Here is a 22547-nt window from a genome sequence, read left to right on the forward strand (position 1 = left end):
TAGTTTATAAAGTTTAGAATCTTAACAAAGAATGATTTTAGATTACAAAAAATATTTTATACAATAAAAATATAAAATATGAAAAATTATTAACAAATTTTACTATAGCTGAAAAACAAAAAAAATTACTAAATGCAACATAGAACTAAGAGCCATAGAATAATAGGAAGAAAACAAAGCTTATGAAGAACACATTAAATATTTATTAAAACATTTTTGAAATGATTATGAGGAAGAACATAAATGTTTCTTTGTGGCCATTAAATTTCATAACTATAGAAAATTATTTATTTTATAATAATAATAATAATCTTTACACAAACTATTATTCAATTTAGGAATTCTTCTGTCAAAATGAAAATGTAAAGACACTATGTCAAAAAACTTAACTGTAATAATAATAATTCATACAGAAACACACCGATAAAGCACCGCATTTATTATTTCAGTCAATTTCTCTCACTAATTTCAACCAATTTTGTTCATTTTTTGATAAACGTAACAGCCAGAACTAAAAAGAAATCTTAGCTTATTTTTTAAAACAATAAATTTGTAAAATTAATATAAACTACACATTTTAACATAAATACAGTTTATGTGCACTTATATTTATACAATACACTATATATATATATATATATATATATATATATATATATATATTACAGGGTGGGCCAGTGAAAACGAAACGGCAGAGTGTTCGTGTTTGTCCAAGCAAAGCGCTCGGACAGGTCGATCTTTTGCTCGAGGGACATCTTTTGCAATAAAGTTTTTGCGATTCTGAATACAACAGAGAACAAAAAATTTTAAAAAGTCATTTATTTTGTATTAACTAAACAAACATTTATTTCGAAAAAAATGTTTGTTTAGTTAATATTCAGAATCGCAAAAACTTTATTGCAAAAGATGTCCCCTGGAGCAAAAGATCGACCTGTCCGAGCGCTTTGCTTGGACGAACACGAACACTCTGCCGTTTCGTTTTCGCTGGCCCACCCTGTATATATATATATATTGGGCTGCAATCTGAAAAAATGTTAGACCTATAAATTCCCACTGTCATCTGTCTTTCCCTAATCTTGAGAACAGAGTCTGATAGATGAAAGCCGAGACCAAATATGGAAACGTTAGGGGCAGGAGGGCCCGATTAACTATATATGAAATTCTAATGCATACTGGAAGTCATGTTATTTCAATTTAAAAATTTCCCTCAAAAGGAGTTAAATAGATGACCGGCATGATTCTATTGCTAAAGGAAAAGTACGATATACAGGGCAAGACACTACTAATTTGAGGCAGACAGCATATATTTTAAATGAAATTAAAAACATGATTAAAAATTACAGTCTGGCATTGTGACCATGTCACAATAAATAACTGCTCATTTGTATTTAGTCCTATTTGACTTTCTTCTCCTTAAAAGTAACTCCTTGAAGATTCTTGAGATGTACATCATTTTTTATATTATATGCAACACCCTTCAAAATATGTTTTAAATTTTTTTATTGTTTATTATAGCTTATATTAGCAAAACTTCAAAAATTTTCATTTACAATGTAAATATTTACTTTAAGAAAGTAATAACTGAAATCAGATATATCATAAAATATAAATTTATTAACAATATGCCGCATTTATACACTAATCGTCCTGAAAATATTAAAACCATTTTGAGCTGTACTGATCACAATTCCAGGCATTTGTGAATGCCAATGCAATTCTTTTACATCTTTTTGGCCTTGATGAATAAATAAAAGTTGAGGAGGAAGATTCTTGAGATGTACATCATTTACTGATTCATCATCTCCTCTTTCCACAGCCAAATCCCATAATGTTAACTGATTGTCAAAACCAGATGCAGCAAATACTGAACTGTCAGTTGGATGCCATTCCACAGATGTAATTGGAGCAGTGTGATGCTTAAATACAGCCACTGGTTGACCCTTCTGCAATTATTTAAATATATTATATTATTACTTTTAACAGTTTAAAATAATTTTTTTTTATCAATTATTAATATATATATATATGTATTTTAACAAACAAATGCATTTTTATTTTCAAGTTTATTAAACAATAAATTTACAACAGAACTTTTAGATTTATTGTATTTCAAATTTCATTTGTTTTAAAATTTCAACAAGAAAAAATTATCTACAAATAATTTTTTAAATGTTACAACTTCTCATATTTAATTTAATTAAGGATGGTCAACTTTATTTTTTTCTGTACGTTAACTTCTAAAATCTGAATTACCAGTAACTGGTTTTATTTATTTATTTAGTTAATTAAACCTAAATTAAATATGACTATAGTAAATTCAATCCTTTGTTTTGTAATATTTGAAATACAAAATGTATGATATACACCTTGATTGATTGATTATGGTGTATATATTATTTAACTACATCTTGTTTATTATTTAATAATACTTATGAAGTATTACCATTATTTAAAATTTTTATAAACTTTTCATAAAGACGTTATCACATTGAGATCCCATCATCAAAAGTAATTTGGTTATAAATTTTGTACTTTTAGATTGGAAGTAGCTGAAGTAGTCATGAGAATCAGAAACTTACCTTTAAAAAAACATTTTTTGTAACAATCATTAAATAAATCGACAACATAATTTTTTTCACAGAACTGTTTTTCACAGCAGTTCTCAAAAAATTAACAATTAAAAATGCCCTTGATGGCTGGCAGCAAATACTCTTGACAATGAAATGATTAGCTGACTATCAAGCAAGACAGTCAGTAAATCAAATTACGAAAATTTAAATCAAAAGACGTAATTATAAAAGTTATTTATCAAAACTTATAAAATGCTTTGTATATAATTTAAAATTAATTGTACAGATAGAAAAATAATCCTCGAATCAAGACATATCATATATATAATAATATTTTATATTATTATTATTATATACAGTATACGATACGTTAGAATTATGCTAACTAACAAAGGAATGTTGTGTGTCATTATAAACATTGAATTAATGTTCTGGTGCAGGGATGGCGAACCTGTGGCACGTATAGAGAATTCATCTGACACGTGACATATCATACGATTTCGATTGATCGTCTGTCTTTTTCAATAAGCTTTTTGTACATTTATTCTAATTAAAGCATATTTGTTTAATTTCTTAAATATCGTTATTCAAAGTCTAAAACTTTGGCGCACATAAACATCTTTAAAGCTAAGTGTATTTACTATATGGCACGCGGACTCAGAAAGGTTCGCCAACTCTGTTCTAGTGAATACATCAAGAATACAAAAAGCCAGACATTAGATTAACTATAATATTTGTTTTTCCAATATCATTTTTTTGATATATAGGCTATAAAGTCTGTATAACTTTAGAGACGCATATAAATTGTTAATTCAACAGTAAAACATTTGACATTTTTTTTAAATGTTAAATTATTGGTAACTTAAAAGAATTATTTATATTATAATAAGTTTATTGTTTTATTAAACAAATACTTATTATTTCAAAATAAAATTGCTTAGCTTGAATGAATTACATTACAAATAGATTTTAAATTTATGACAAAGATTATTTTAATAATTCAAGAATTTTGATTAATGTAAAGAATTTGATCGAAACTTAATATCGGAATTCTATTTCATATCTTTAGTCTTACATTGCAGAAAAAACAAAATAAATTACGAAATTAATAGAAATTTTTAACATTTAACAAATACCTGAAATTGTCTTAAATCCCAAACTTTAATTGCACCATCATCTCCACCTGATAATATAAAAGGTTCAAGACGGTTCCAACTGATAACATTAACATCATTCTCATGTGCATTTTCTGTTGTCAATATACATGCTTCTGATGGATGTGCACGCATATCCCATATCCTAATGCTACGATCAACAGAACAGGATGCCAATACCTAAAATATTTTAATATTTAACCATCATATTTTATATAATATTTTTCATTGAAACTCTTAATTTTTCAAAATATTCTACAGAAAATAGATGTAAATAAACAATATTTTGTGAACCAATTAAATAAACAATAATTTGACTAAAGGTAGGCAGTTAGGCCTACCTCTAGTCAAATTATTCTTTATTTAATTATTGTTGTTATTATTGTTTATTTAATTATTAAAATTAGCTTAAAATAAGCTAATAATCCATTATAATTGCTGGTAGATCCAGCAGTAGCTTTTAATTAAAAAAAAAACAGATTAGTGGATGCTTATACATATAAATATCATTATTTATATACTGTTGTCATTTCAAAATTTAATAAAGTTGTCATCTCTGAATAATTCAATTAGTCAGTATAATTACATTAAAAATAATACTCAAAACAAATAATTTAAATTCAAAACAGGATTAAAAATTCTATTTGAGTAACTTCATTTACACTTTGGTAAAAGTTACTGGTAATAATAATTTATACAGGGTGTTTGGAAATTCCCGTTACAAACTTCTAGGACTTGTAGAGGAAAGTGAGCACATAATATTTTGATTAGAAACCCATGAGGAACCCAGCTTGAGGAATTTGAATTAGCCGTGATGCAGTGCAATTACTAGGAAATTTAATTATTTTTACACGTCATCTTGTCTACCCTATTGCATATCAGGACAAGCAACTCGGAGACTTTTCTCTTTCCCTCAGCAGAAGTGGAAGAGTTAAACATTTGAATTGAAACCGTCATAGAACGGAAATGGTATGTTTCTGGACATGGGTTCCTAATCAAAATATTATGTACTCACTCCCCTCTACAAGTCCTAGAAGTTTGTAACAGGAATTTCCGAACACCCTGTATATACTATACATCCTATGAACCGTATAAAAACTTGGAAACAGTTATAATTCTTCAGTTAAATTATATGTAAATTATGTATATTGTAAACTGAAAATTTAAGTATTTAGTTATTTCATTTTTAATTATTTCAATGGCTTGAGTTACTAAGATAATCAATTACTAAAACAATCAACGATCCAAATAATTCAATACTGGTATTAAATCCAAATAAATGCATGGAATAAATTTTCATATCCAAACAAAATCAAATTTCCTACATAAAAATTTCTTTGCTCACCTTTCATGAATGCATTAATGAGGGTAATATTTATGCAATCAATATAAAAGCTGAGTATAGCAAACTGAATAATATTAAGTAGCTTTTATTATTTGATACTATTTTCTTGATTCTCGTACTTGTCTCAACAAGCACATTTCATAATTACAATATTTTTAATGCCATAGCTCCTCAATTCTAATGTGCACTGAGATTTTCAATTTTAATTTTAAGATATTTTTTGTGGAGATAAAAACTTGTAAATGATTTTATTAAGTTTTGTTAGGCAACAAGTTAAAAAAAAAACAGAAACATCATGAAATAAGTAACATTAAACAGCCCTATTTCCATGTTCTGCATATACAAAAACTTGTCATTTTAATACTGTATCATAACATTGCCTTAAAGACATTTTAAACATTAAACATTAAATTAAACACTCATTTACCAATAAAGTTTATTTGAACTAACGTGACTTAAGCAATACAGTGACCTTCGTTATAGCTCTGCTCACTATACCGTGCACTGGTTATAGAGCGGGCAATGTTTGCGACACAATAAGCTCAAACATGTTTATACAGGTCTGTGCGGCATTAGTGAGTAGCACATTTTATTGTTACTGCATATTGAGTAATTGTGTATGTATTGAGTTCCTGAATGTATTTTGAATAGTGTTTAATTATTGTATGCATGATGAGTAAAAGAAAAGCTTGACATTGTTGCTAAAGTAAAGAAGTGAACCGCGTTACACCGTGCCGCTCGGTATGACGCGGGTGTTGTTTCCCGCCCGACATGCACGTTATATCGGAGTTCACTGTATATCTAAAAATGTTATTGGTGCATAAGGAATCACATACTCTGCTTGTAATGATTTCTGATTGTTGTTTTGGACTGTAAATGTAGATTATCATATGTCATCAAATCTAAAGTGCATTTCTATTCCAGATAAATGAAACTGGATAAAAAAGTGTACCTTAGAATGAAGGAAATACATGTATATAAAATAATCTGATAATCAAATGAACTGCAAAAATCTACGAACAGCTTATTTTTTTTCTGTTCAAGTAACAAAACCAATTTTTACTGATTAAATTAATAAAAAATATATACTTTAAATGTGAATATAAATATTTAAGTTTCAAAAAAGCTTACATTTGCTTCATTGGGAGCCCATTGAAGATCTTCAACAGATTGTGAATGTGCTGAATAAGCTCTTTGATCCACATGCCACTGCCCACCTTCTAGCGGTTTCCACAAATGAATGTTTTTATTACAATCACCTGTTGCCAATACACCTAACAAAAAATACTGTATATTTTAATCAATTGCATTCAGAATATAACAATATCATTTCTCAAAAATACTTATTCCTAGCGGAATGTTAGTACTAATTTGATTATATCTTAATTTCATTAAATTCTTTTAACAAATCTGACAATTCAAAATATTGCTAATTCTGAAATTATGCAATTGTTTTTATGTATTTTAGAATTCCAAGAATCTATTTCAAATATATTGTCTTAATATTAACAAATTTTAAAATAAAATTAAATTAAATAGCTTTTTCATTTTTGATACAAGTACGTTAGTGTATCATCTGTCAAGTGACGGATATAAATAATCTTAGAATAAGCATCTCTCTTACTAAAAGTTTTGCAAGGAAATATTTTTTTGAACTGTTTCTAGAGAAATTCTTGCTAACACATTACTAATATCGATTGTTCTTGATCTTATTGATCATATTGATCATGTGGATCATATTCATGTGCATCATATTGATTCCACATTATAATTCATTGATTCAGGAGTATTTTGAATCTCAAAAATAAAATGATTAATAAAATGAACACTGTATAAAATGATAGAAATTAAACATTGTGATAAAACACTAAAAAAGAAACAGCAATGTTAAATCAGTGATTGACTAAAGTTTGAAAGCAAACAACAAACAATCAAGTCAGAAGTAAAAAAAAAAAAAAATGATTGATAATAAACATAAAATACTATTAATAATTTTAAGAAAATGTATATTTAATGTACAGTCTTCAGTGAATTTGTAAAAGAACTTGTAACCTGAAAAGATTCTGCTTTAAACTGATAAGCAACCAAAATGCATATTTAATAAAACAGAAAAGCCACAAAAAGGTCTCTTGTTATCCAAGTGAAAACATTTCAAAAAGTGTAATAAGTCCTCAGAGTAAAAGCAAACCTAAACACTTTATCACCATTAAATTATAAAACAAAGACAAGCTATTATTTATTATGACATCACAATGCCAGGCTGTAATTTTTAATCATATTTTTAATTTTTTTAAAATATATGCTCTCCACCTCAAATTAGTAGTGGCTTGCTCTTGTACATTATACTTTTTCTTTTAGATTCTGATCTCTGTTTTACTTTTTTCATTGTGTTTCTATTGACTGCATTAAGACCAAATTATGTTATACAGTATAGTCATTATACTTTCCCTCTTGAGTCGTCTATCTAACTTTTTTCAAGGAAAAAATTTTGAATTGAAATAATGTAACTTCTGGTTTGCATCAGAAGTTCATATATAGTTAATCAGGGCCTCTTACCCCTAAGGTTTCCATATCTGGTCATGGATTTCATTTATCTCTGTTCTTGAGAATAAGGAAACAGATAGATGGATGGACAGATGAACGACAGAGGGAATTTATAGATCTACAATACACATAACTTCTATCACACTTTGTTCGTGCATTTATCAGTTAATTCTTGCCAAGCAAAGTCAATATTGCCTATGGCATCCACGATGTTATATTTTTTTCCAAAATTGCACAAAACAAACATAGATTTAAGGAAAATACAGTGCTACTATGACGAATTGCCACCCTTTACTGATTGGTCCATGTTCGTAAATAATTTTATTATATACAAATCAATGAAATGCCATGATAATTTGAGTCAGTGTAAATTTTGAGCTTTTTTTTGGTCTTCGAGCAGACCACATTGTGTTGAATCAGCGTTAATCAAGGCAGAGTTAAGTAGCGTCTTACTGTACGAGGGAAACCCCCCCAAAAAAAAAAAAAAAAAAAAAAATCAAACTGAGAGCATGCTGCCATTCGTAGACGTAGTAGAGAGTTCTCCCACTATATGCGGTTAGTAGAGACCTTCACGAAACAGCTGTGCAGATGGCATCAGTTTGTAGATTTACGTTTGAGCATAGTGTTGTGTTTCTCTTACTGTTATTTTGTTCCACCTACAAAGTCAGAACTGAAAAAAAGAAACTGAAAGTGATCCAAACTTTTTGACCAAAGTCATTACAGGTGATGAGAGTTGGTATTATGGGTATGACCCAGAAACTAAGCAAGCGTCAAGCCAGTGGAAGACTCCCAACTCTCCCAAACCAAAAAAAGCAAGTCAAGATGAGGTCAAATGTGAAGACGATGATCATTGTCTTTTTTAATGTTCGTGGAATTGTGCATCAGGAATTTGTTCCCCCGGCCAGACTGTTAACCAGCACTTTTATTTGGAAGTTTTAAGACGTCTGTGAGAGGATGTGCAAAGGAAACGCCCAGAACTTTGGCGATCAGGTGACTGGTTCCTTCATCATGACAATGCCCCTACACCAGGGGTGGGCAAATACTTTAAAGCGCGGGCCAAAATGAAATTTTCAAAATGTCTCCCGGGCCGGAGGACTATACCGCGTATGCTTTGCACAAGCGGATGTTTTGGATGGAGTTTTTTCCCTGCCCAATTTTTTTTTTTTTTTTGACAAAAACACTAAGTATCATTTCAATTTGAATAAAATATGTCACGTAATTTTTAAAGAAATATTATTATAAATAAATGGCTATTAGATAAACCAGTCAATGAAAGATTTTATTTTGTTACTTATTTATGTCTTAACGATACAAATTATTTTATATTGACACACAGTTATTACAATTTAACATTTATATTGCATTTCGTAAATATAATAGTAAATAGAATTCAAAAAAGAAAAGAAAAACATCAAATGTTAAAATAAATATTTAAAGTTAATGCGAAACGTGAAATCTCGAATGTTCATCTGACATTATTTCTTCAAAATTGGGTTCCAAATCACTTGTAGCAATCCTTAATACCGAGTGTAGATTTTCGTCAGTAATTTGTGATCGATATTTATTTTTCGTGGAAACCATTAAAGAAAAAGTTCTTTCACAAATATATGTCGAACCAAATAAAACAAGGTATTTTTGAACATAGTTCAAAAAATGTTTGAAATGTTCGTTATTCAAAGCGCCATAGAAAGCACTCAATTCGTTTGAGTGAAAATTTTCTTTTAGTAAATTATTTGATTGTAAGTCAATTAGTTCTAGTTGAATTTCAACAGGAGCTTCTTGCACATCGAAATTGAAAGGTTGGCTAATTAATGATAAAGGTTTTTCAATAGCTTTGAAATCTTGAAATCTTCTTTGGAATTCAGAATGCAGGTCTTGTGTTATTGCACTATATTTAAAAAAATCTGTATTTTTCAATGATTCTCGCCGTGCTTGCAATGAGGGGAAATGATTTAATAATTTATTATTAAAGTTTTCAGCAAATAAATTGAGTTTTGTCATAAATGCTTTGACGTTTGAGTGTATATTGAAAGCGAATTGGTTTTTCCCTTGTAGATTTATATTTAGTTCATTCAAATATTTTACGATATCTACTGAAAACGAGAAATCGTTTAGCCAAGCCTTATTTTGCAATTCAGGAAAATCATGTAGTTTTTCTTTTATCGACAAGAAGGATACTATTTCATCAAGCAAATATTGAAATCTGTCCAAAACTTTACCAATGCTAAGCCATCTCACTTCAGTGTAATAAGGAATTTTGTAGAAGTCACTTTCAATTTCTTTCAAAAATTCAACAAACTGTCGATGATTTACGGCACGTCCTCGGATAAAATTCACAACTTTGGTCACAACAGTAACGACGTGATTCAATTTCAAAACTTTTCTGCATAGCACTTCTTGATGAATAATGCAGTGCAAAAATAATATATCGTGTTCTGGTTGTAACTCTTTTACTTTGTCGCGAATTCGTTTAAGTAAGCCTACATTTTTCCCTGTTAAACTAGGACAACCATCCGTAGTGACACTTACTATTTTATTCCAAGTTAAACTTACTTTAACTAAACACTCTTCAACAGCGAGAAAGAAGTCTTCACCAGTAGTTGTATCTTTCATTGGATGCACACTAAGAAGTTCCTCGCTAATTTCACATTTCTTGTTAATGCCGCGAATAAATATTAATAATTGACTTGTATCAGTAATATCGCAGGACTCATCTAAAGCCAGAGAACAATAGGTAAAATCAGCAATTTTTGTTCTTAGCTGGTCAAGTAAGTTTCCTGAAATATTTTCAATCCGTCGTACTATTGTTCTTCTCGAAAGGCTTACATTTTCAAAAATATGTTTCTTTTCAGGACAACATATCTCCGACACTTGTACCATGCAATGTTTAACAAATTCTGCTTCAGAAAACGGCTTACAGAACTTAGCAATTTTGTGTGCGACAACATAACTTGCTTTTGTGGTAGATTTCTCTATATTACTTTGTTTGGTAAAAATATTTTGTTTCTTATTCAAGTTTTTTGCTAAGTTTTCTGCTACAGTTTGAAGTTCTTTTAAAGAAAGTGATGCATATTTTGGATGTTTTGTTGTAAAGTGCCTGTTTAAATTGTATTCTTTGAAAACAGCAATTGTTTCCTGACAAACTAAACAAATTGCTTTCTTATTAATGTTTGTAAAAAGATATTTTACCGTCCAAGCTTCATTGAAGTTTCTGCATTCCAAATCAACTTTTCTTTTTTTAGATTGACTCATTTTACAAAGGTCTACAAATAAATAATTTAATTAATACAATAAAATAAAACCAATGTTTTAAAATTTTACTTACAAAAAGTCCACTTTTTCAATTTTATATTTGCAAACTAATATTAGACTCGAACAAAAAAGAGTATGCGATCAGTGCTAAATCAAAATTAACAATACGCGTGGTGCGACCTGTCGTCCCTCGAAAAGTGAGAGGAGTGCAGCATATGCCGTCCACACATGCATTTCGAACCTAGCGCGATCTCCTTTGTGTTCGACGAAAAAACCGCCCTGAGAGCGATCGTCGCGACATCGTCCACACTAGTGTAGTCAGCCGACCGCCCATTTTATTACACCTATTATATATACAGTACGCACACTAATAATGTTGATGTCAACAAAATCTCATAAAAGAGTTTAAAAAAATTTGCGTGCGGAATTTTTCAACGGGCCGGATAAAATTAGCAAAAGGGCCGGATCCGGCCCGCAGGCCGGCTTTTGCCCACCCCTGCCCTACACACACAGCCTTACAAGTGACCCACTATTTGGCCTCTCAGGGATGGCCTGTTGTTCCCCACCCTCTGTATTCACCAGACCTAGCCCCATGCGACTTTTTTCTGTTTCCAAGAATGAAGAAAAATCTAAAAGAGAAGCGTTTTGATGATGTGGAGGCGATAAAAACAGCTTCGCTAAGGGCACTAGACGATATTAAGGTTAAAGAGTTCCAGAGATGCTTCAAACAGTGGGGAAAAAGACTTGACAAGTGCATCGCATCTAATGGTGAGTACTTTGAAGGTGACTAAAGAAATTTTGTAAAAAAGTTAATAAATAAAGTTTTTATACTAAAAATTGTTTTGGGTCCCCCCACATACATAAGTCATTAGTTTTTGAATGTTGTAAATTTAAAATAAGCTATTAGAACACAGTTTCTCTTTTCTTTAATTTGTAATTTATGTTTTTAACCTGAGGCAAACCTCTGAACAGAGTCAAAAACATTTGTTTTAATTAAAATATTGGTGGAAAAGTATATAAGGTGCAGAGTTATTTATATATTGATTTCCAGTTTTTGCAAGTGTTTTTCTGTTGTCATTTATCACTTGATCAAATGAAAACAATGATAACAATGTACTTTTTTTACTTTCCATTTCAATCAACATACACAATTAATTCAAATTCAAAATAATAACTAATACACTTTTTATAATGCTACTCCATTAAATAAACAATAAATAATGCTAAAATGACATATTTGTAATTTATCAAAAACTTGACAAAAAACAAAACAAAACTTTCTAGACCCAATATATATATTGGGTTGTCTAGAAAGTTTTTTTTGTTATATATATATTTATTTATTTAATAATCTAGTATAAAAAAATAAATAAAATCAAGAAAAATAGAAATTTGGATAGTTCTAAAAAAATATAATTAAACAAAAAACTAGAATGGGAATGGGCTTTATTTCAACATGAAAGATACTATCTATTATTATTTTTTAATAAATATATAATATAATAGTGTTATATCTTCTCTGTGAAGTTGAACAAGATATTTACCTTTATTTAAAAAAGGAAAAATTTAGTATAATGAGAAGCAAAACTTACATTTTTAAACAGTATAAATAAATAATTACCGTATTTACTCGAATATAAGACGACTTCGCATATAGGACGAGGTGTGACTTTAAAGATCAAAATAAAGAAAATTAGATTTATTAATAAAATTCTAATTTTATTTCGTTTAATCACAAGTAAAACATCAAATGAACGTAAATGCACACATTGTCCCGCAAAAATTACTAGCATTTTAAACTTTAAGGTAAAATCTTGTAAAATCAACAACATACTTTGTTCATGTAAAGCTGGACAATCGGGAACCTTTTTCTGACAATTCTTAACAGTCGAATCCCCTCTCCGTCGATTACACTTATGAGTTTCTCCGAATTCTGATTTCTGAATAATCATCTGTTTTCACGTGGGAATGGATTAAAACTTATATTGTGCTCCCGTGTGATTTTGGAATTTCAATCTGGAATGCAATTCAAATGCTTTGCTTTTTCTATTGCTATTCATCTTTACTCCTGACAATATACAAGAATGATTCAAATGACCCAGATAAAATATTTATGTTTTCAAATACAAGAGAGTAAGCTTCCGGTAAAAAATGAGAATACACGATTCACAAAAATTATTTGCAAAAACGCAAAGAATCTTTCGCTTGCGTGTATAGGACGACCTAGGAATTTGAAGCTGTGATAAATGAATAAAAACCTCATCTTATATGAGAGTAAATACGGTATTAAAGAATAAAAAATATAACTAATTCATTTTCACTTAAAAGAAATGAGTTATGTTTTCAAGTATATCATATGATCGATAACTTATTATCTATACCAGTGACGAGCAATCTTTTCTCAATGAAAGCTGCAAGTGAACTTTGCAGACTTCCATCAAGTTTTATGCATTGTTTCTTACAGGCTTTAAGCCTGCTGAGTACCAACATACTCTTAATTAAGGTTGTGTGATGGTTTGAGTCATAAAACGAAGAAATAAAATTATGTTGCCAAAGTCTAGAAATACACATTATAACTTTACGAGATGCAAGTTACTCTAATAAAACTTTATATGCTTAATAATGTAAGTTTACAAAACTATTTTGTTTTTATTTATAAAATAATAATAATATAATTAGTGTAATCAACAATAAATAGTTAATATTATATATTATTATAATACAGTAACAAACTAATATATAAAAACTTAAAATATTCCTTGAGTTATCACATACAAGACAAAAAAACTTTTGTCATGTCCTTAAGATTTTTATGGGAATTATTTATGAAAAAGAAATAAACATGAATATTTAAAAAAATAAAAAAAGCTTCAATCTCAAAATATATTAATTTCACATATTTGTAAATACAATATCATTAACGAACCTGGTTTTACTGAAGACCAATCCATAGCAAATCCTTCCGACTGATGACCAGGGAAAGCAAATATAGGTTTTGGAGATTCTCGATTTCTAACGTAACTTGTCATTGCAATATGATTATTAACAGCCGTCAGTGGATGAGAAAGATTCCAAATAAAGACTTTTCCAGTTTCTGACCACGAAGCTGCAATAGGTGTCTCGCCAATTGAAGTAACCTATAAAAGTTTGCAGAAATGAAAGTAATAAAATTTTTATCTAAATAATAATAACCAATACTAAATTATACAGTATTTTTTATTAAATAAATAACTCAATATAATTTGATAATCAATAAAGTTTGGCATTAATAGCAATTAAGGGGAATCACAACCTTATAATATGTATTTGTTATGATCTAGTCCAAGTACTTTCAAGTCACAAAATCCATCTTCAGGTGAACCACATCAAATTTTGATAAATAGAAAACAGATGAATAATGTTCATATATCTTTATGTTTTTTCTTGAATTTCAAAACTCCAAACGAAAAATTGTTTCTAATTGGAATAATATAAACAACAATTAAATTGATAAGAATATTTTTTAATGTTTAGAAATGTACTAATTTAATATTGACATTGTGCAGAATGGACCTTCAAGTCTATATGCTTTAGAGTCTTGCTCCTACTTATATTTGCACAATCAATATTAACATTGGAACTCTGTGAATATGATCTAAAAAGAGTGCAAGACTCTTTAAAAGGAGACAAAATAATGACAAAATTAGTGAATGATTTCTAAAACTTTGCTAAGTCTTCCAATTTATCTAAATAATGAAAATTTTATAATCATTGAGCTGCAATTTGAAAAAATTTTAGAATTAAAATTCCTACTGTCGTCCACCTGTCCATCTTTCCTTAATCTCGAGAATGGAGTTACACATGAAATTCGAGACCAGATATGGAGAGCTTAGGGCAGGAGGCCCCAATTAACTATATATGGACTTCTGATTTAAACTGGAAGTCACGTTATTTCAATTCAAAACTTTTCCCCCGAAAGCAGTTAGATAGATGACTGGCACGACTCCATTGCTAACGGAAAAGTATGATGCACAGGGGCAAGACACTACAGTACTAATTTGAGGTGGAGAGCATATATTTTACGTTAAATAAATTAAAAATTGTAGCCTGGCATTGTGACAATGTCACGATAAATATTTGCTCATTTGCAATATGTTTCTATGAAGCAGAATTTTTCTTATAGTTGTAATAAAGACAAAATACTGAGCATGATTTATAAAAGAAAAAAAATCTGAGTGATTATATCATTAATTACATCACATTTTAGTAATGTCAGTTTGATCAATTGTTCAATCATATCAACAATTTTTATTTTTATCATCATTGCACGTTCTACAGTCTGTACAAGATGATGTTTAATTCTTTAAGCCGTTTAGAAGATTTCACTCTTTACGGGAAAGTTGCATTATAAAAGTGATTTGAGTGTAAAATGTTATATTTAAAATCCAATTTATCATATTTTTGTTAATGTTTCTGCAGAATAAAATTATTATTAGCTTTATAAAATAATGATAGAAACAGTAATAGAAAATAGTCCAGTAATGATAAAACGTTTCTAGAGAAAAGCCTGTTTCTATTTTTACCCGATATTACATTAGTTGTATCCTACTTTATTGCTTTGAATCTTTTCATTATAATTGTTTTTTGTCATGAAGATTTACTTGATTTGCAAAGTAATGAATATTGATGCTTTGCCTTTTCTAATAAACAATCTGTTATTTTGTTTACGTTGTATAATACCAAAACATCAAATAAATAAGTCCATTTGACCTCCCTGTACAAGCTTATTTACTACTTCATAAAAATATACAATAAATTCTTTGCAGAAACACACTTGATCTTTTGTTTTCAAAGTTTCAGTTAAGTTTCACATAACTGAAACTTTGAAAACAGTACAACTATACAAAAACATGTCTCTAAATTACATCACATTCTAATAAGCCAAATGAATCGGGCTACTTTACTATTAATATCTTACAGTAATCATTTGGCTTACAGTAATCTTACAATTTCACAACAGTAATCTGTTGTGAAATTGTAAGATGTGCTCATATGGAAACAGAAGATGGAACAACAAAATGACATCACTTTTGCTGTTAAAGCTGATGGAATGTCAACAGAATAGAGTTGAAAATTTTTAACTTTTGCTGTTGTGGAAAGAGAAACAGTAAAAATTAGACCATTTAGGAAGGTCATTTAGCAATGATGTAATTCATCAATGGCAGTCAGCATAGCTAAAAAGAATGCTATGTTCAATGATGAATATTTTGCTTATATATACAGTCAAACCTGTCTATAACAGAACTGCAAGAGATCAAATAACTCTTCCATAGTAGACAGGTTTCCAATATATACAGGTTACCTACAATAGATATTCCTTGATTAATTAACGTGATTAATAAATTTCTCAATGTGTACCATGTATATCAAATTGTGTTAATCAAATAGAGTGGAACCTCGGTACTCAAACAAACAATCACCACCTGCTAGAACAAATTTTCAGTTAATAACAAATATTTTTATCCTAGCTTTGTCAGACAAAATTATACTCAATTCAGTTCTTTTCTTCATAAGTGAAAAAACAAAAAAACTGTATGCGGAACACAATCAGCATATTTTACAACCATTTCAAGGGAATGAAGTGTTTAAACAATACACGTCTGTGTCACACTAAGATTTGTTGCAAATTTATGAATTGTTATTTGTCAATCTTTAACAATTTCTTCCCACAATTTCTCTTCAACAGCTTTTGAGAGCCCATATATTTTGTATCCTTTAGTTCAAAATTCCCCGAACAAAAACTTTCAAAACCATGTTTGACATATTTGGAGTTTAGAAGCATTTTCCACAAGCACAGTATGAATATCTTTTAGTTTGTAAAGTGTGATATCCTTTACAAAACTTAAAAATCATACATAATATGCCCGATATGCATTTTAGCTGCAGACATTTCAGCCTGACTTTCCTTTCCATTTCTGTGTTAGACAGGTTATATACAGGTTAACTTACATTAGTTTTTTGCAAAAATTCAATAATTAAAGAAATTTTCCATTAATGACAGGTTTTCACTATATACAGATTCTGTTATAGACAGGTTTGGTTGTATAGTGCTTTTGTGGCTTTTTTTATTTGTGATAAGATTGTAAGCAAACTTACAAAGTTTAATTGATAAAACAAAGCAATCCTTACTACTTTCAACTACTCTTGGTAACTGTTTATATTTACGGTTGGCAGATTGTGTGCATTCCAATTATACAGTAATTTCCACATATGAGTACAGTACATGCAATATGGAAAGAAGCTGAAATCGCCACTTCCATCAACGGATTCTGTTGTCATTTCTGCATGTGAGTACTATGCTTAAGACTAATAACTCCCATATTCCCAAATGCAAAACTTTTTGCACACCACAAAAGCTATGGTATAAATTATCATCCTTTCTCAACCAATCTAATATCTAGGTTTAAAGATGGTTGCAACCATGCTCATTAAATAGGATATATTCTTTTTGAAGCCATATTATTTTAATTGAAAATCAAAACACTTAACTACCTCATTAAAAGTGAAACGTCTCTCTACTATATTGACTTAAAGAACTAAGAGTCTTTATATTATTTCATAAAGTACAAGTACCGAAAGATTTTTCCCAATGTAGAGAGATGTTATAACAACAAATTTGGAAACCATTATTTTAGATTATCAGAAGATTCATTGAAGTTTAGAAAAGCACTTCCCTAACTTCATCATACCTCATAGTGTATCTCTCTCCAGAGCCACACTCCCACATTTTGGGAAACCTTGCTTTATACAAAATCCAAGAAGTAAGCAAATATAATGTGTTATGGTTTTTAATATGTAACTCTTTGTGATAAAATTTTTATAAAATTGTTTTAGTATTAAATAGATGATGATAAACAACTTTATAAATGGGAAAAACGGTTTAATTAGGTAAATTTAAGTCAAATTATAACTATTATGACTCTCATATTTACATCAATTTTAATCATATAAATCTAAACTTTAAAATGGTAAACAATACTTTTATAAAAAAAATTATGCAAGAAAATATTTGGTTATTTTGCAGTACCTTATATACAAATATTTCTAAATACAAATTTAACAATAAAAATCAATTTCTCACCCTAATCCTATTTACACATCCTTGATGAGGAATCATTGCACATTCAAGTTCTGGCTTATCGTCTTCACATTCTTCATCACTTTCACTATCACTTTCATCCTCCGAAGTATTCTTTTTACTTTTTATTCTATGTAAATTGCACATTTTCATAACTATGACATTATTTGTGTGTAATCTTTGGGCTTGTGTACCTGCAGCTAAATATGCTGTTAGTGGAAATGCATCGGCTCGATTGTCGCCAAGACTGTCTTTAATAATATCAAAGCTCAAACATGGAGCACCTAAAAAATTTATAAATAAAAATAGTTAAACTACCATAAACGTAAAAGTTTCAGTTAATAAATGACGAATTTATATTAACATAACTAATATTTTAAAAGATTAATTATAGTAATAAGTTATCAATACATCAATTTGCTATGTGGTGGCTGGAACATTTGAATAATAAATCACATCTTCCACATGAATACCTGAACTTTCATTTAGACATAGTATTATATTTAGACATTTGATTTCCGAATGTTAAAACCTGAAGCAGGCCACTTAATGTAGTGGTAGATTGCCCCAGCCGGAATCTGAGGTGTGAGACCAAAGCACACAACTACATGTGGAGAAGTCACTCACCTTAATCAACATTAAGCGTGAAGAATAGGCAGTAATACTAATTCAAGGTAGAAACTGTTTTCAGCCAGAAGTTACTTTATTTATTATTTGTTATTGGCACTGGTTGCCATTATGGCATCCATTGCTACATGCAAATATGATGTCAGCAAGCAAGATGATGACTGGAACTGCCACCTTTGGGATTCCACAGTAGTGGCAGTTCCAGTCATCACCAATAGGAGGATGAATAGCTTGCGAAGAGTCACATGTAAAGGTATGGTTGCTTTGACTTTTGCTCCTATGGATATGATTTACAGCTCTGGGGTGTACTATAGATTACCACCTATGGAATTTCAGGACTTTGAGTATATATTTGAACTCAAGGGACCGAGACGAGTTCAATTGTACCCTACTTTTGGGATGGAGGCAAAAAATAAGAAAGTTATCATACTTTTTTCGGCGATCGCGCGATGATTGGGAGTTGCGTCGTTCTCTCTGCTAAGTGTGTTTAATAGGCAGTCCGGCAAGTCAGCCATATATACCTTCAACAGAGGCAGATGTTGATCCACAAGCACACTGATCGTCTGTAGTTCGAGTTAAGTACTTTTTGCACACCCTTGCGTGTCGACCTCGGGGGCTATGGCCCCTCAGTCTCGCTATCGCTCGCGGTTGGCTAGTACTACGAGCCGACCACGCTATCGTGATCGGAAGTCGCAATGTTTGAACAAAAGGAACTGGTGTTCGACTGTTCGTGCTTCTGACAAACTCCCCCCAGGAGAAGAGGCGCTGGCAGGCCGCCAATTGTTTAACGTCACTAATTTGTCACTAACGTCACTAATGTCACTAATTGATTCACAGTAGTTCTTGAACAAAAGGAAAAAAAGGAAGTGGCGTTCGACTGTTCATGCAATTTCTTGCCTTTCAGAGTGCTTTTTTTAAATTTGTTTGCAGACTTTACCGCGAGATGGCAGCACTAGCAATTACGGTGCCACCTGCATGAAAGCATTAAAAAAGTATGATAACTTAAAAACTATGATAACTTTCTTATTTTTCATCTCCGGTCCAAAAGTAGGGTATCGTTGAACTCGTCTCGGTCCCCTCAGTTCAGATATATACTCAAAGTCCCAAAATTCCATAGGTGGTAATCTATTAGTATCCCCAGCTCTGTTCAGGTCCCAACATTGTCATTCAAATCTGCAATGTTACCACAAACCGTCTCGGTTGTAAATGCCAATGATTGAAATGAAGAAATCATAGTTTCGACGAAGAAATCATTCTCATTTTAGAATTAGCGGTTAATGTTACCCTAGGTATCGAGATGGTGGCTCGTCTCCGATCCCAGCAATCAGAAGAAAGAAAACAGTGGGAACGCATGTTCTAACCTAACCTAACCTAACCTATTCTAATAATTATGGTAATTTATTAGAATAGGTTAGGTTAGGTTAGAACGTGTGTCCCCACGTTTCCTTGCTTCTGTTTTTCTGGAATCGGAGACGAGCCGCCATCTCGATACCTAGGGTAACATTAATCGAATTAGCATTGTTTAACAACGTTAGTTTACTCTGAAAATTGTAATTTAATGATCACAGAAGATTATTTATTTTTTGACATACTTAATGCAGCCTTATGATTATTTACTTATAATTTCTATGCTTTGAAACTTACCTGTCTGAGCATGATGGTACAGCACATAAGCCGTTTCATCGTATTCCAAATCATCGTCATCATCAGTTTTTCCGGGAAGATATGTTTCTAATTCATTATTCAAATTAGAATTTCCATCTTCATTACCCATTTCTTCCGATTCATCACCGGAACTCATGACAATCTCATCGTCCTCCATCTTGAATGAATCTAAAACACGTGGTAACAAAATTACAATAAAACGCCCTCTAATATTTAAAATATAATTCATAATTTATGAATGTAATTTGTTAATTTGTTTTTGTTTTTTCACAAATTTATTTTATTTTCTTAATAAAATAAAAATGAAAGAAATGACATTTAAAAAACTTTTAAAAGTGTTTTACGAATTATTTTTGAACAATTAAAACCAATAGTAGAATTAAAGAAAATAAAATCGATGTATTACGATAAAACTAAAAATAGCGAGGTTGCGGCCGAAGTTTTCATCTCTAAAACGTAAACGTCGAACGTCGAGCGGCGTTCACGTTTAGAGATTGAAAACTTCGGCCGCAACCTCGCTAGTATGTCGAATCTCTAGAGTTTTTGTGGCAATAATTACATGTAATCGATTTTAACTATCTTTTCTAATCTCACAAAGGTGGCAGCCTACCGCTCTGGGGGACCCGGGATCGAATCCGAACGGGTCGAATAATCCCCAGGAATTTTTCGGGGGTGGTCCGTTCGGATATGTCGGGCCCCGTCCCTCACCACCCGGTCGCCCCATTGTGGGCCTGGCCGAACCCATAATGGACCTTCTAAAAGAGGCCCTCTTAGTGCCCACAGGGCGGAAAGAGTTAAAAAAAAAAAAAAATCTCACAAAGAAGACGACAAAACGATCGAGGAGAACTAAACCGAAAAGAAATTTGCTTGCCTGCCGTTCTGAGGGACAAACCATTTTGACATTGTTTCGTGCTGTTTTTGGAATATAGAGCCAGAGAGTTGCTTCATATTTTTGCTGAGTTTGGTGAATTTAGAGACTAAGAATTGAACCATTGAAAAGTTGTCCGAGTTCAAAGAAAAAGGAACCATGCTTACGTCCTGTGTGGACGGCCGCCACGTGCTCGACTTACTCTCGCTGTTACAGCGGCTATAGTGGCAGTATTACTGTCTCATCTCCACTAGATGGCACCTTTCACTAGCTCTAATAAAGGGAGAATTTTCCACAATTTTCTCCAATCAAATTATTCTGGAACTTTCTGGAATATCTCGCAAGCAGTTTGTGGTAGTGGCATTGTTCTGGAACCTTCTGGAACTGGAGCACCTGTCCAGGATTGTCGAAAATTGAGGGAGACAAAAAAAACGCAGTTCTCTCAGTCGAGACTGGACAAAATCTGAAATGCGGCTGGTTTTAACAACCGACTCCAATTTATCGACGCCTGTGATCGCTTAAATGTGAAATAATTTTATTATTATTATTTTTGAATTTAGTTTAGTTTTGTTCAGTTTAGCTTACTTTAATGTTTTTAGTATTACACTTTTCCTTTTTATCTGTACTTTTCATCATATTTTTTTCTTTTATCAACAATAAATCTTATAATCTTTTATTTCTGACATATTACTACTCAAACTGCTCGCCCAGGCTAACTACATCGAGAAACATCGATTCCAGTTTCTAGACGTAACTTACTTTACTACTTTATATTGTTACTTCTATGAAAATCTATCAAACATGGCCGAAACATGAAGCACAAACGCGCGCCGCCTTTGAGTCTACGGCGCATGCTCCTTTCTCGCAAACTTTCAAATGCGCATGCGCGTAGTCGTACGCCGCTCGGAGAAACAAACTTATTGAATTCTAGAGGCGTCGAACAGACTGCCTACTTTCCATCAAAGGATATGACATAGAGTGACGTTGAGTCAATGACTGGCAATCGATAGCCATCAAATGGGCGAAAATGGAACTAAATTGCTTCGATATTGCATAGTTTGAGCCGGTCTTAACGCAGCGACGTGTAGCGATAGCTGCTCGTGACGTCATTTTCGCTACACTCTCGCTACGTAATGAAACGCGGCCTTTATAAATAATGGAGACCGATTTATTGGTAACAGTTCGGTCGTGAGTTCACGCCTCGCCAGGACGTAGAGTTTTTTGGGTTTTCTCCACGTCTGTAACGCCTGAATAAGGGCAGTTACCCTTTAAAAGACCTCTCGAAAGGCATTATTCCCCGCTCCCCTCGTAGAGATTCGGCTTCGTCGGATACTAACACCATCGCTCTATCGTAGAAATAAAGCCGGAAAGGCTGATACTCCATATAAACTGAAACAGAAAAATT

At 31.2% G+C, this 22547-nt stretch overlaps 1 protein-coding gene and 1 long non-coding RNA gene across 2 annotated transcripts; one reads left to right on the plus strand and one right to left on the minus strand.

Annotated features, from left to right (window-relative positions):
• Positions 1 to 1594: 1594 nt before the first annotated feature.
• On the minus strand, positions 1595 to 20448 carry l(2)09851 (WD repeat-containing protein 1 l(2)09851). Its single transcript, XM_067280580.1, has 6 exons — positions 20254 to 20448; positions 17986 to 18266; positions 13792 to 14002; positions 6201 to 6343; positions 3707 to 3904; positions 1595 to 1943 (listed from the first exon to the last, which is right to left on the minus strand). The coding sequence occupies exons 1-6, from the start codon at positions 20429 to 20431 to the stop codon at positions 1632 to 1634; spliced, it is 1323 nt and encodes a 440-aa protein (XP_067136681.1). The 5' UTR covers positions 20432 to 20448; the 3' UTR covers positions 1595 to 1631.
• LOC136983727 (uncharacterized) lies at positions 8489 to 11686 on the plus strand. Its single transcript, XR_010882082.1, has 2 exons — positions 8489 to 8644; positions 11379 to 11686. It is a non-coding gene; the product is annotated as an uncharacterized lncRNA (long non-coding RNA).
• Positions 20449 to 22547: the final 2099 nt, after the last annotated feature.

The sequence above is a fragment of the Centruroides vittatus genome, unplaced genomic scaffold (genome assembly GCF_030686945.1).
Source record: "Centruroides vittatus isolate TY-2023 unplaced genomic scaffold, ASM3068694v2 contig_885, whole genome shotgun sequence".
NCBI classification, from domain to species: domain Eukaryota; kingdom Metazoa; phylum Arthropoda; class Arachnida; order Scorpiones; family Buthidae; genus Centruroides; species Centruroides vittatus.